This window comes from Halichoerus grypus, chromosome 6 (genome assembly GCF_964656455.1).
Source record: "Halichoerus grypus chromosome 6, mHalGry1.hap1.1, whole genome shotgun sequence".
Classification (NCBI taxonomy): Eukaryota; Metazoa; Chordata; class Mammalia; order Carnivora; family Phocidae; genus Halichoerus; species Halichoerus grypus.
In genome coordinates, this window is record NC_135717.1 from 31,625,650 (window position 1) to 31,638,753 (window position 13,104).

The 13,104-nt window shown below is 45.4% G+C and overlaps 1 protein-coding gene across 1 annotated transcript in view; it reads left to right on the forward strand.

Moving 5' to 3' along the window:
- The window catches only part of LOC118528540 (uncharacterized), a 148,496-nt gene that overhangs the window by 68,242 nt on the left and 67,150 nt on the right, over positions 1-13,104 (forward strand). Inside the window, exons 37-38 of the mRNA XM_078074038.1 lie at positions 6,864-7,085; positions 8,901-9,094. Coding sequence (XP_077930164.1) covers positions 6,864-7,085; positions 8,901-9,094 — 416 coding nt within the window. The remainder of the gene's footprint in view (positions 1-6,863; positions 7,086-8,900; positions 9,095-13,104) is intronic.

Sequence of the window (13,104 nt, forward strand, 5' to 3'; positions counted from 1 at the left end):
CATTACTTTTTATTTATTTATTTATTTATTTTTAATTTTTTTTTATTTTTTAAAGATTTTATTTATTTATTTGACAGAGAGAGAGCACAAGTAGGCAGAGCGGCAGGCAGAGGGAGAGGGAGAAGCAGGCTTCCCGCGGAGCAGGGAGCCCGATGCGGGGCTCGATCCCAGGACCCTGGGATCATGACCTGAGCTGAAGGCAGACGCTTAACGACTGAGCCACCCAGGCGCCCCTATCATTACTTTTTAAAACAGCAGGAGCCTTTGTTCACCTTAGCTCTGTGGGTGAAGTGGGGCTGGGGAGCTCAGCCTTGTCAGCCTCTGTCCCCCCTCTTGAAGCCCCCCGCAAAGCATCCGCTGCTGGAGCCGCACGCAGCAACTCGCCTGGCAACTATGTGTAGTCCTTCCCCTCCTCGCGCGGCCAGCGCTCCAAGGAGATCAAGGCCTGTTATCCGGGCATTCTTTGTTATCAAGGAGGTGCACCCGGTTGGCCGCCCCTAGAGCCCCTGACCTTGAACGCCGAACATGTTTTTTCTCCATATCCTGCCTGATGGGAATATAGAGGGAGCAGAGCATCCGTACATTCCCAGGGAGAGGGGAAAGCACCTGTGGGAACGGATGCGTGTTGTCTCCCTAGCCAGATATCAGTGGTCATGAGTACAGTGTGATCGCATCGTTGTGTAGGTATCTACCCGATGTCATGACCTATAGCATTTGTGGTCCCGTTGTCTGCACAACGGGGCCACTTGCATAATTTGTACCTAGGACCGTACCAGGCCATCCCAAATAGTATATCCTATTGGCAGAGTCTTATTTATCTGCTCCTGTATCAGTTGGAAAACTTTCTTCTTTGTGTCTTCCCGGGAGGGGGAGCCCATACACCCTGGGAACACGTGTCAGGCCAGAGATGGGCAAAGAGGGGTTTTCCTAAGCGTAGAGGCGTTTCCAAGGGCTGAGATTGGCAGTTTGGATTCACCAGGCAAGGCCCGCAGTTGCTGATTGCGGGGGTTCACGACCCACCCAGCAGGTGGTCTTATTCTGTATAGGAGCCAAGGTTAGCCCAATCAGCGAACAGGTTCCCCTGCACAATCTAAGGGGGAGAAGTACGCTGTTGAGTAGGCACCAGAAAAGGCAAGTCATGATTGTCTAACTGAACGCGTGAGATACCACCACCCCTGGCTGAGGTTATGTTTGCCAACACCAACTCGTCCCCGCTCTGGTACGCAGTGGGGTGAACCTCCGTCTAACGATGCCTCATGAGGCAATTAGGATAGCGTCCCTTTTTATATGAGGCCCGGGTTGTGTGCCTCCATTGTTTTTGGCGGAATGGGGTGGAGAAATGGGTGGTGGATAGGTCTCCTTCTGTCCCTTCCCCCATGGGACCCAAACTCCAAACCACGGTGGACTTGTCTGCCATTTCCAGGGTCATTTAATTATATCTCCCCGTGGAGGTAGATCTCGTGTCGGGGGCATTAAAGGTTACCTTGTGTCCCCACCTGCAGCAGAGAACATCCTTCCTGCGTGCTGTGTCTGCTTGTATTCTAAGTCAGGTCCGTGAGTGAGGAGCGTATAGGCCCTGGGACGGTTGAAACGTACGTGGTCATTTAATGTCCACAGAGCTGTTGACCGGTGGCGTGTCCAAAGGGCCGGTGGATGGGTTTGTCATCACATCTGTTGCCAAGTGCATCCGTGCCCTGCATCAGTCCAGCTGCAGCGGGAGGGGATGGTACGGGGAAATGCCAGTGGGTGTCTTGAGCTTCGGCTCCCTCCTGCACTTCACGTCCTGCAAAGCGGGGGCCTTGGTGGCTGTCAGTGGGCGCCCCGCGAGCTGCGCACAGCTGTTCTAGGCCACCGATGGTGGCTTCACTGGGTAGCATGCTTACTGGGGCAAGCTTGCAGGCGTCCTGCATCAGTGTCCACACGCATCCGAGCAGAACAGCAGCCTCCAGAGAGAGGCAAGGGACCCATGCAGTCGACCTGCCCCCTTGCTACCTGTCCAGTGTCTCTTGGCAAAGGTCACGGTCATTCCCAGCACAGGTTGGGCGTTGTTGGCAGGCGGTTGCGATGTCTTTGTAACACGGTGGTAGACCCCCAGTTCTTAGCAGTGGCCCACCAGGACTGTTGTTCTGGATGTCTCATCTTCTCGACGAGCCAGGTGGCGATGTCTTCTGTTGGCACATCTTCCAGGAGGTGGACGCAGGCCAACTCATTAGCCTGTTGATTTCCGGCTGGGGTGTGTGCTGTGTGTGCATCTACGTGGTAAACGGTGATGTTCATACCTCTTAGGCATCAGAGTATGTCCTTCCGTATGTCGTTGCCCCAGAGTGCGTGCCCGATCCCCGTGCCGTCCTGTGCCTCCTGCTGGAGCAGCCACAGGGTCAGTCCTCCGTAGGCTGCCCCGCTCTCAGCTGTCTGTGCACAGAACAGTGGGGTCAGGGGGCGCCTGGCTGGCCCAGTCGGTAGAGCACATGACTCTTGATCTCTCGGGGTTGTAAGTTCGAGCCCCGCGTTGGGTGTAGAGATTACTTAAAAATAAAATCGTTAAAGGGGATCCTGGGTGGCTCAGGTTAAGCTTCTGCCTTCGACTCAGGTCACGATCCCAGAGTCATGGGATCAAGTCCCATGTTGGGCTCCCTGCTCAGTGGGGAGTCTGCTTCTCCCTCTGCCCCTCCCCCCACCCATGTTCTTTCTCTTACTCTCTCGCTCTCTCGCAAATAAATAAATAAAACCTTTAAAAAAAATGAAATCATTAAAAAAAAAAAAAGGATCAGGAACAGGCTCACAGAGCCGTACCATCATGCTGCTTGAGGCTCGACCCATTGACTACTGTGTCCCCTGCTGGAGCCTCTCTGTGGAGGGTTGGACCCATCAGGGTACCGCACATGCTCAGGGAGTGGTCCGTCTCCTTCCGGACCCACCCAGTGGGTCCCAAATTCTAATCTTACACTGGTGTACTTTTCAAACGTACTCCTTCAATCTTAGCCCTAACCACACATAAAATTCTTTCCTGAAGATTCTCCTTCCCGAACCTTCTACAACTTTCTTTTTTCATCTAGATTTTGTCCTAAGCTTCCCTCTCTCTAAACAACCAGTGTCATTTCAGGAAAAAATTGTTTTCTTTTCCCTTAACCAAAATGTATTCTCATTCTGAAACCTTTCTTACGCATCTCCCGCCTTTCCTACAGACAGAGTGTGGCTTTCCTTATTATTTCCAGCAGTCTGTATTTTAAAGAGCCTCCCCCCCTCTTTTTTCTTCAGTCTCTGCAGGCGATGTTTTGGTTATTTCCTGGGGTGTTCATATTATAAAGACATGACAAGATTTACAACTTCAAGGGACAGAGAAAGGATGCTAGTTTTTCTCCTAAGAGTTAGGAGGATAATTGCTATTTAACATTTTTCTTTGTAGTAGGGGTTAGAAAACATGGAAAATTTTGTCTGTTTCCTCATCAGTTATCACTAGATTGATTGGCTGATTTATCGCTTTTTAGAGATTCTACCTCTTAGTGTCCTAATCAGGCTTTATTACAAGTTCCTGGATCTTTTTTTTTCTTTTCCAAGTTTGTATTTAAATTTCAGTTAAAATTCAGTGTAATGTTAGTTTCAGGTGTACAACATAGTGATTTAATAATTCCACGTATCACCCAGGGCTCATCACAAGTACGCTCCTTAATTCCCATCACCTGTCCCTCTCCCCTCCCCCGCTCTGGTGACCATCAGTGTGTTCTCTAGAGTTAAGAGTTTGTTTCTTGGTTTGTCTCTCTTTTTAACCCCCCTAAGTTCATGTGTTTTGTTTCTTAAATTCCACATATGAGTGAAATCATATGGTATTTGCTTTCTCTGATTGACTTGTTTCGCTTAGCCTAATCCTCTGGAGCTCCATCCATGTCATTGCAAATGACAAGATTTCATTCTTTTTGATGCATGAGTCATATTCCATTGTGTATACATACCACATCTTCTTTATCCATTCATCAGTTGATGGACATTGGGGCTCTTTCCATAATTTGGCTGTTGTAGATAATGCTGTTATAAACATCGGGGTGCATGTGTCCCTTCGAATTAGTATTTTTTAAAGATTTATTTATTTATTTGCAAGAGAGAGAGAGCACGAGCACAAGCAGGGGGAGCGGCCGGCAGAGGGAGAAGCAGACTTCCCACTGAGCAAGGAGCTCGATGTGGGGCTCGATCCCAGGACCCTGGGATCATGATCTGAGCCGAAGGCAGACGCTTCACCAACTGAGCCACTCAGGCATCCCCAAATTAGTATTTTTGTATCTTTTGGGTAAATACCTAGTAGTCAAGTGCCTGGATCTTAATCAGTGGCATCCTGTGCCCTTCTAGCTTTGCGAAACGGTGCGTTGAGGTCTCTAACTTACTATCATGCTCTCGTTTCCCTTCCCTGCACAGCATGCACTTTCTCCAACAAGTGCATTAGACTTGCTGGCATTTTCGGGGCATCCCGTACTCATGCAGTGGTCCACAAGCATCTGACCTATGGGCCACTCCCTCCCACACAGAGGTCCCTGGCCAAGTTGGCATTTCCCCCACAGATTTCCCTTTTCCCCTTTCCAACACCTCCGCACTCATGGGGTTTTCTCCAGCTTCCTGGCTAGCTCACCAGTTATGCAGCTGATCCCTGGCAGACTCTAAGCCAAGGGTGGGTGATGGCCCAGTGAGACTGAAGAAATGACCTGGAGACAGCAATCAAAACAGAGGTTTCTTGGGGGCACTTACATACAGGGAGGCCAGGAGCAGCAGACTGGAGAAAACATCCGTTGCTGGGATCTACACGCAACAAATTTTATAGTGCAGCAACCGGCCCAGCAAATATTCGTAGCCTCTCCCTCCTTGCATGACCAGCGCTCCAAGGAGATCAAGACGTGCCATGTGGACATTCTTTGTTACGAAGGAGATGCTCGAGGTTGGCCACCTCCAGGGCCCATGACCTTGGATGCGGAACATGTTTTTTCTACGTAACCTGCTTGATGGGAGTATAGAGGGAGCACAGCATCCGTACATTCTCAAGACAGTGATTAGCAGGGTCATTCGGGGTATGCTTGCACAAACCAGCCAGCCAGCATGTACCATACACCCCCTCTATGAAATTTTAATCCCATAGACATCCTGTATTTGTGTGCTGTATGCACATCTGTGATTTGCACACAAGAAGTTTGTTTGTTTGTTTTTTAACAATTTTTTTTTTTTTTTTTAAGATTTTATTTATTTATTTGAGAGAGAGAGAATGAGAGAGAGCGAGTACATGAGAGGGGGGAGGGTCAGAGGGAGAAGCAGACTCCCTGCCGAGCAGGGAGCCCGATGCGGGACTCGATCCAGGGACTCCAGGATCATGACCTGAGCCGAAGGCAGTCGCTTAACCAACTGAGCCACCCAGGCGCCCTGTTTGTTTGTTTTTTAATACACCCCCAACAAACCAGGTTTTGCATTTGGGGGCAATATTACCCGTGTTGAGAATGCATGTTCTTTGGGGGTCCTCAGGCCCACAGAGGCCAGGAGGAAAACACGGGTGTATCCTAAAAGTTCTCAGCCCAAGCCACGTTGGAATCACTTATGGAGGTTTTAGAACATACCTAGACCCCAGCCTGGAGATGCTGAATTGATTGGTCAGGGGGTCCCAGGCATACTTTAAAAAAAATTAATAAACTTAATATTTCAGAGCAGTTTTAGGTTTCCAGAAAAGTTGCAGAGAAAGTATGGAGAGTTCCCATGTAATGCCCCCACCCCCCGACCCACCCTGTGTTCCCTCTTACAAACATCTTACATTAGTGTAGTACATTCCAACGGGCAAGCTGATATTAATATATTATTATTAACCAAAGTCCATAGTTTACATCCAGGTTCACTCTTGGGGGTGTATAGTTCTATGGGTTTTGCCAGACGCAGAATATCATATACCCATATTTACTGTATTACAGAGAAGAGTTTCACTGCCCTAAAAATCCCCCATGTTCCACCTACGGATCCCTTCTACCCTTAACCCTTGGCTACCACTGAACCACTATGTAGCCTTCTCAGGCTGGCCGCTTTCACTGAGTAAGATGCATTTAAGGATTTTTCAAGTCTTTTTTGTGGCTTGAGAACTCATTTCTTTTTATCACTAAGTAATGTTCCCTTGTGTGGATAGACCGGTTCATCACCTCCTCTTTGGAGGGATAAGGCATGCTTTTAAAAGTTTCCCACTTGACTGCAATGTACATCCTAGGGCTGGAACAACTTCTGCCCTATAGATGGGGAAACTGAGGCTCAGATAAGGAAAGGGGCTTCAGGTTCTGCAAAGTTGGTGGAGGAGCAGGCCTCCCTGCTCCACCCCCACCCTTAGGGGCCTGACCAAGCCTGGCCCCCAGTATGGCTCCTCCTTGTGCACCGGACACCTTCCCCTTTGAGTCCCAGAGCTTCTGGGGGTCTTCTGGACCCCGGGGGGGGGCACTGTTGGGGGCATCCTTTTCTGTAACTGAGTGGCCCAGGGGTCTTCTGCTCCCTGCCCCCCTGCTGTTCCCTTCAGGCACAAGCATGAATTTTAGAGCCCATGCAGGCCCATATTAAATATGTGACTCTCTTTGGGCCTCAGTCTCCCAATCTGTAAGATGGAAATTCCCATTTCACACATGCTGGGAAGGACAAGGTAAGACTCTGTCCCTGGGCCAGGAGCTGGGGTCCGGGAAGGCAGTCCACCACCGTTCCCTCTGCCTCCTCTCTTCCTGTGTGCTTGCTGTCTGTGGGGCTTGGTGGTTCTCAGAGCTGGAGAGGCTCGGGAAGGCTTCCTGGAGGAAGGGCCCTCCCATGTAGCTGGTTCCCACAGACCCTTCCAGTAATCCCTCCACTTCTAAGCCCTCTCCTGCCTCCCCTCAGGTGCAGGTGGCTGCCCGACGATACAAAGACCACGGCCTCAGTGGCTCCCTGTCTGTGCACACGTCCAGCCGGGAGCTGGTTCTGCTGGAGGCCAGCACCAGCCAGGACACCCAGAGACGCAGCCGGGGCTGGGACATGAGTGTCCTCCTCCACCAAGCAGTCCTCAGCGCCCCCCGGGCCATTCAGCTGCAGCTGTCCAGCAAGGTGGCCCCAGCCAGGTGAGGGTCCCCAGGGGCTGTGCGAGGCAGGGGAAGGGCCTCCAAGGGCAGAGGGCTCGTGTCCTGGGAGATGGGAAATCTTCGTTCAGAGAGGTGCCCTCTTCCATGACTCGGGGACCAGGTCTAAATCACCCCTACTTTGGCCGTTCTTGATTTTAAGCCATTGAGGGAAAGGAAGAAGGAGGCATTCAGTTTTCTTCATCATTCTTTTTTCTTTTCTTTCTTAGTAATGACTGCATTCATTGTGGATGACTTGAAAGATGACAATAAAGTATAAAGCATAAAACAGGAGTCTCTAGAGATAGTCACGGGGAGTAAGTTGGTACAGTCCTTCACCTCGGACTGTATCTTCACATGGGCGTTTATCCACTACGATATGGCCATCAGGGTCCTGGGCCATGGAGCCAGCTGCCCGGGTTCAAACCCCAGCTCAGCCTCTGGGACTTTGGGCCAGCCACTGTGCCCTCCTGTGCCTGAGTCTCTCCCCCTGCTTCTTGGGGTTGTCCTCGGGTTACTGGAGCAGCACACGTGCATGCCCCACCAGGGCCTGGCCAGCGAGGATGTTCACTGCCTAGCTGCCATTGTCACTGGCCCTCGGAGTATGACTCATTCTGGCACAGGTCAGATCTCCCTTGAATGTTAGTGCCCTGTTTCCCGCGGAGTCCCAGCATTGGCTTTGTGAATTTGAGGAGACCCAAGGCTCTGGGTATGGTTCTAGATAAACCCGTCCCCAGAATTACCACCTAGAGCTGTCCATCCACGGATTCATCCATCTGTCCGAATGTCCAGCATTGTCTCCAGTCTTTCAAGGGTTTGAGGCAGATTATAAAAACCTATATTGTTCTAGGTCAGGAATTGACAACCTTTCAGGCAAAGGGCCAGTTGGTAAGTATTTTTGAATCTATGGGCCATACAGTCTTGGTGGCAACGACTCTGCTGTTGTAGCCCAGAGACACCTGAGATGACATGCACATGAATGGGCGTGGCTGTCTCAATAAAACTTTATTTACAAAACAGGCAGTGGGCTGATTTTGGCCCACAGATGTATAGGTTGCCAACTTTTGTTCTAGATTTTTCAAAACACATGAGGAAATGAGCGTGAAGGGAAAAGAAAAATGGAGAAAATAGGAAGGTGCTCAAAGTGGCTTTAGGAAACAAAATGCATGTCATGAGGTCCTGTACATTTTTTAGAGCTCAGCTTAAAATTTGGCTCTGAGCCTCCTAGTAGTCAATGAAAAAAGAGAAACCAACCAGTGGCGTTATTTTCAAAGGCCATGGGGAAACACATACACACTCACACCTGTGTGAGTATGCACCAAAGAAGGCATGGCTGATCTTGTTTCTGGTGTTGATCCTCAAGGGAGGTGTCTCTCGTGGTGTCCTATGAAGAACATCTGGGTGGATGATAGGGACCATGTCCTCTTCCCCAATTCTCCAGGACGTTTAATACCAGCCTTGTTGAAGCTCTTTATTTTCTCATCACTCATCATCATATGATGCATTGATAACTTATCAGCAATATCCACTCAATATCAGTGGTTCTATTTTATCCCCCACTTTACAGAAGAAGAAACTAGGGCTCAGAGAGCTTATGTCCTTGTCCAAGGCCACAGTTAGTGAGTAGCAGCACTGGGATTCAAACCTAGGTTTGGCTGACCCCAAAGCCCATGATCTTAACCCCTATTACACTGCATCCCTGTGGGCTGAGAGCCAGTAAAATCAGTCCTATGATGGGTCTGGACAGTGGGGTTCAGGGACCCACCTCCTGTCTGTGGGGATAAGTTTGTACCTTATCCCCATCACGTTCCTTCCTAGGGTTTGGCTGTTTTATAAGGTGCTGGTGGACCAGAACACAGCACAGCTTCTCCTCAAGGCTTCCATGGAGAAGAGGGGAGGCCAGGTCCTGACCCTGCAGAGCCAAGTCCAGCACACGGTGGCTTGTTGGACAGCTCTGCCCCGCCTCCTGACCCTCAAGGGCATGCTGAAGCAGAAGGAGACGCTCAGAGAGGGTGAGCCTGGGGAACACCACAGGGCAGGGGCAGTGGGGGTCTTGGGCAAGCATTTTCTGTGGAACCACAGAGTAGATTAAATCCTGCATGTTTTCAAGTCCACTGATAGTCTGTTTCAGTATCTCACACATTGATGATACCTCTTTGTCAGAAACAAATACCCGTTCTGACAAAGTGAATCTTCTAACAAAATACCAAACCGGCTTCTTATGCAAGACTTGTCAGAGCCTTTAATGTACTAATGGATATTGGAAAAACCCAGGAGGAAGAGTTAGGGGCAGTGTTTCCCAAGCATATTTTTTCTAATACTTTTAATTCTGATGTAATTTCAGACTTACAGAAAAGTAGCAAGAACTTTACAAAGAATCCCATGGGCCCAGCTCCATCAATTACTGACATTTTACCACATTGCTTTATCATACTTCTTCCTTATCTCTTTCTGTCTCTATATATACACATATATGTGTGTATGTACTATTTTTATTTGTGTATGAAAATACATTTTATTCCTGAACTGTGTTTTACTAAGTTGCAGACATGATAGTTCTTCACCCCTAAATAGTGCAGTATTTATTTCTTAAAAATAAAGATAACTCTCGGGGTGCCTGGGTGGCTCAGTTGCTTAAGTATCTGGCTTCAGCTCAGGTCATGATCTCAGGGATCGAGCCTTGAGTCTGGCTGTCCACTCAGCGGGGAGCCTGCTTCTCCCTCTCCCTCTGCCGCTCCCCTGGCTCATGCTCTCTCTCTCTCTGTCAACTAAAGAAATAAAATCTTTAAAAATAAAATAAAAGATATTTTTCTACATTCTACAGTGCAGCTATCAAAATCAGAAAATTGAGAGTATTTCTTTCCCTTTCATGATATTTACATTTTTGAAGAGTACGGGGCAGTCATTTTGTAGACCATCCCTTATTTGGGGGTTGGTCTCATACTTCCTCATGACTACTTTCAAGGAAGCCAAAGTAGTAAGGCACCATCAAATTCAGAGGTACCTGAGGTCAGTACATCCCAGTATTGGTGACATTAGCTTTGATCACTTGATTAACACAGTGTCTGCTGGATTTCTCCCGTTTTTTTTTTTTTCCTTCATATTCTGACCTCAAAAAACAGGTTGAAGAGCATTTCCTCCTCTTTTATTTTCCAAGAGTTTGTGTAAGATTGGTGCTCATGCTCCCTTAAGTGTCTGATGGACTCTACCCACAAAGCCACCTGGAGTGCTCTTTGTGGAAAAGTTTTTTGGAACGTGCATTGATATAGAGGTATTGAGGTTTTCTATTTCATCATGTGTCAGTTCGTAAGTTAAACTTTTCAGGGTATTTGTCCATTTCAACTAAGTTGTCAAATTTATTGGCATAAAGTTGTTCATTATATCTGTTATATCCTTTTAATGTATATGGGATCTATAGTGCTGGCCTGCTCTCCTTCCTGATAGTTGTTACTTTGTGCTTCTCTCTGTTCCTTTGGTCTAGTTAGGATTTCATCAGTTTTGTTGATCTTGTCAGCCAGCATTGGGTTTTGTTTTCTCTCTAGTTGTCTCTTTCCAATTTCTTTGATTCCAGCTCTTATCTCTGTTATTTCCTTTCTTACCCTTAATTTGGATTTACTCTAGTTTATTAAGGTGGACCTTCAAGCCGTTGATTTTTAGACCTTTTTTCTTTCCTAATATAAGCATATAAAACTGTATATTTGCCTCTCAGTATTCTGTGAACTGCTTCCCACAAATTTGGATGTCGTGTTATTTCCATTACTATTTATTTTGAAATATTTTTGGATTTCTCTTGTGATTTCTTCTTTGACCCATGGGTTATTTAGAAGTATATTGCTTAATTTCCAAATATTTGAAAATTTTCTAGATAGCTTCTTGATATTTATTTTCATTGTGGTCAGAGGGTCAGTCTTAAATTTTGTTGTGACTTGTTTTACAAGCCAGTATATAGTCTATCTGTGAACATACGTTATGCACTGAAAAAGAATTTGTATTCTGCTGTTGTTGGGTGTAATGTTCTATAAAGGTCAGTTAGGTCAAGTGTTTGGTTGTGCTATCCTGATATATATCCTTAGTGATTTTCTTTTTGTCTTGTAATTGTAGTAGTTAATGAGAGAGGGGTATTAACCTCTCCAGCTGTGATTGTGGATGTCTCTATTTCTTCCTTTTATTCTGTCCATTTTTGCTTCATGTATGTTGACAAGCTGGTATTAGGTATATGAGCATTTATGATTGTTACACTTTCTTGATGAATCAACCCAATTATTGTGAAATGTGCTGTGTCTTATATGACTCTTTGGAGTCTGTTTTGTCTGATATTAATGTAGCTACTCTTGCTTTTTTATTGGCATTTACATTGTGTGTATTTTGCCACCTTTTTTCTTTAAACATATCTGTTTCTTTATATTTGAATTTCTTGTAGACCACATATAGTTGGATTTTACTTTTATGTCTAGTCTGACAATCTCTGCCTTTTAATTATACTAGTTAGTTGATTGATGTTTAATGTAATTATAGATATAATTGGATTTACATCTATTTTTCTATTTTCTGTTTTCCCAATATATTTTTGTTCCTCTAGTCTTCTTTTCTTGCCCGCTTTTGGATCAATGAAAAAATTAGAACTCAGTTTTAATTTATCTATTGCTCCTTAAGCTTCTGTTCCTTGATATTATTTAATGTTCTACTTAGCATTTGTATTGAAGTATCTCACATTAATTGTAAGAACCTAGACTTTCATCTCCCCCATCCTTTCTGCTATAGTTGCCCTCTGTGTTAGATCTACATACACTATAAACCTCCAATACAATATAATAATTTTTGCTTTAGTCATATTGATTTGAAAACAGTTAAGAGGAATAAAGTGGTCTTTTATATTTTTACATACATATTCATCATTTTTGATGTTCTTCCTTCTTTCCTAAAGATCAAACCTTTTTTCTGGTATCATTTCCTGTCATTTTAAAGAACCACCTTTAGCATTTCTTGGCAGGCAGGCTAACTATCAGTGAATCCCCTTCATTTTGATTTGTCTGAAAATGTTATGTTTGCCTTCACTCTCAAAGGGTATTTTGTATGTGCATATATCTTAACACATTTAGAAAATTTTCACTTTGGGAAAATTATTTCTTGAGATATTTTTTCTGTCCCATTTTCTCTTTCCTCTCCTCCTTGGGATTTCCAGTTGATGAGTTTTAGAACTTTTGATACTGTTCCGCAGGTCTCTGAAGTTCCCTTGATGTTTTTTGTCTTTTTCTTTCTTCAGATGTCTATTGATTTGTCTTCCAGCTCACTCACTTTTTCTTCTGTCTTCTCCAAATACCACCCAATAAAAATTTTTGGACTATTCAATCCTTTTTTTTTTTTTTAAATCTCAGATTTTGTATTTTTTGTTCTAGAATCTCCATCAGGGTTTTTCTTTTTTTTTTAAACTTTATTTAAATTCAATTAATTAACATGTAGTATATTATTAGTTTCAGAGGTAGAGTTCAGTGATTCATCAGTCTTCTATAACACCCAATGCCCTCCTTAATGTCCATCACCCATATCCCCCATTCCTTCAGCAACCCTCAGTTTGTTTCCTATGATTAAGAGTCTCTAATGGTCTGTTTCCCTCTCTGATTTCATCTTGTTTTATTTTTCCCTCCCTTCCCCTACGCTTCTCTGTTTTGTTTCTTAAATTCCACATATCAGTGAAATCATATAATAATTGTCTTTCTCTGATTGACTTATTTCACTTAGCATAATATCCTCTCGTTCCATCTATTTCATTGCAAATGGCAAGATTTCATTTTTTTGATGGATGAGTAATATTCCATTGTATATATATACCACATCTTCTTTATCCATCTGTTGTTGGACTTCGGGGCTCTTTCCATAGTTTGCCTATTGTGGACATTGCTGCTATAAACACTGGGGTGCAGGTGCCCCTTCAGATCACTACATTTGTATCTTTGGGGTAAATACCTAGTAGTGCAATTTCTGGGCCATAGAGTAGCTCTATTTTTAACTTTTTGAGGAATCT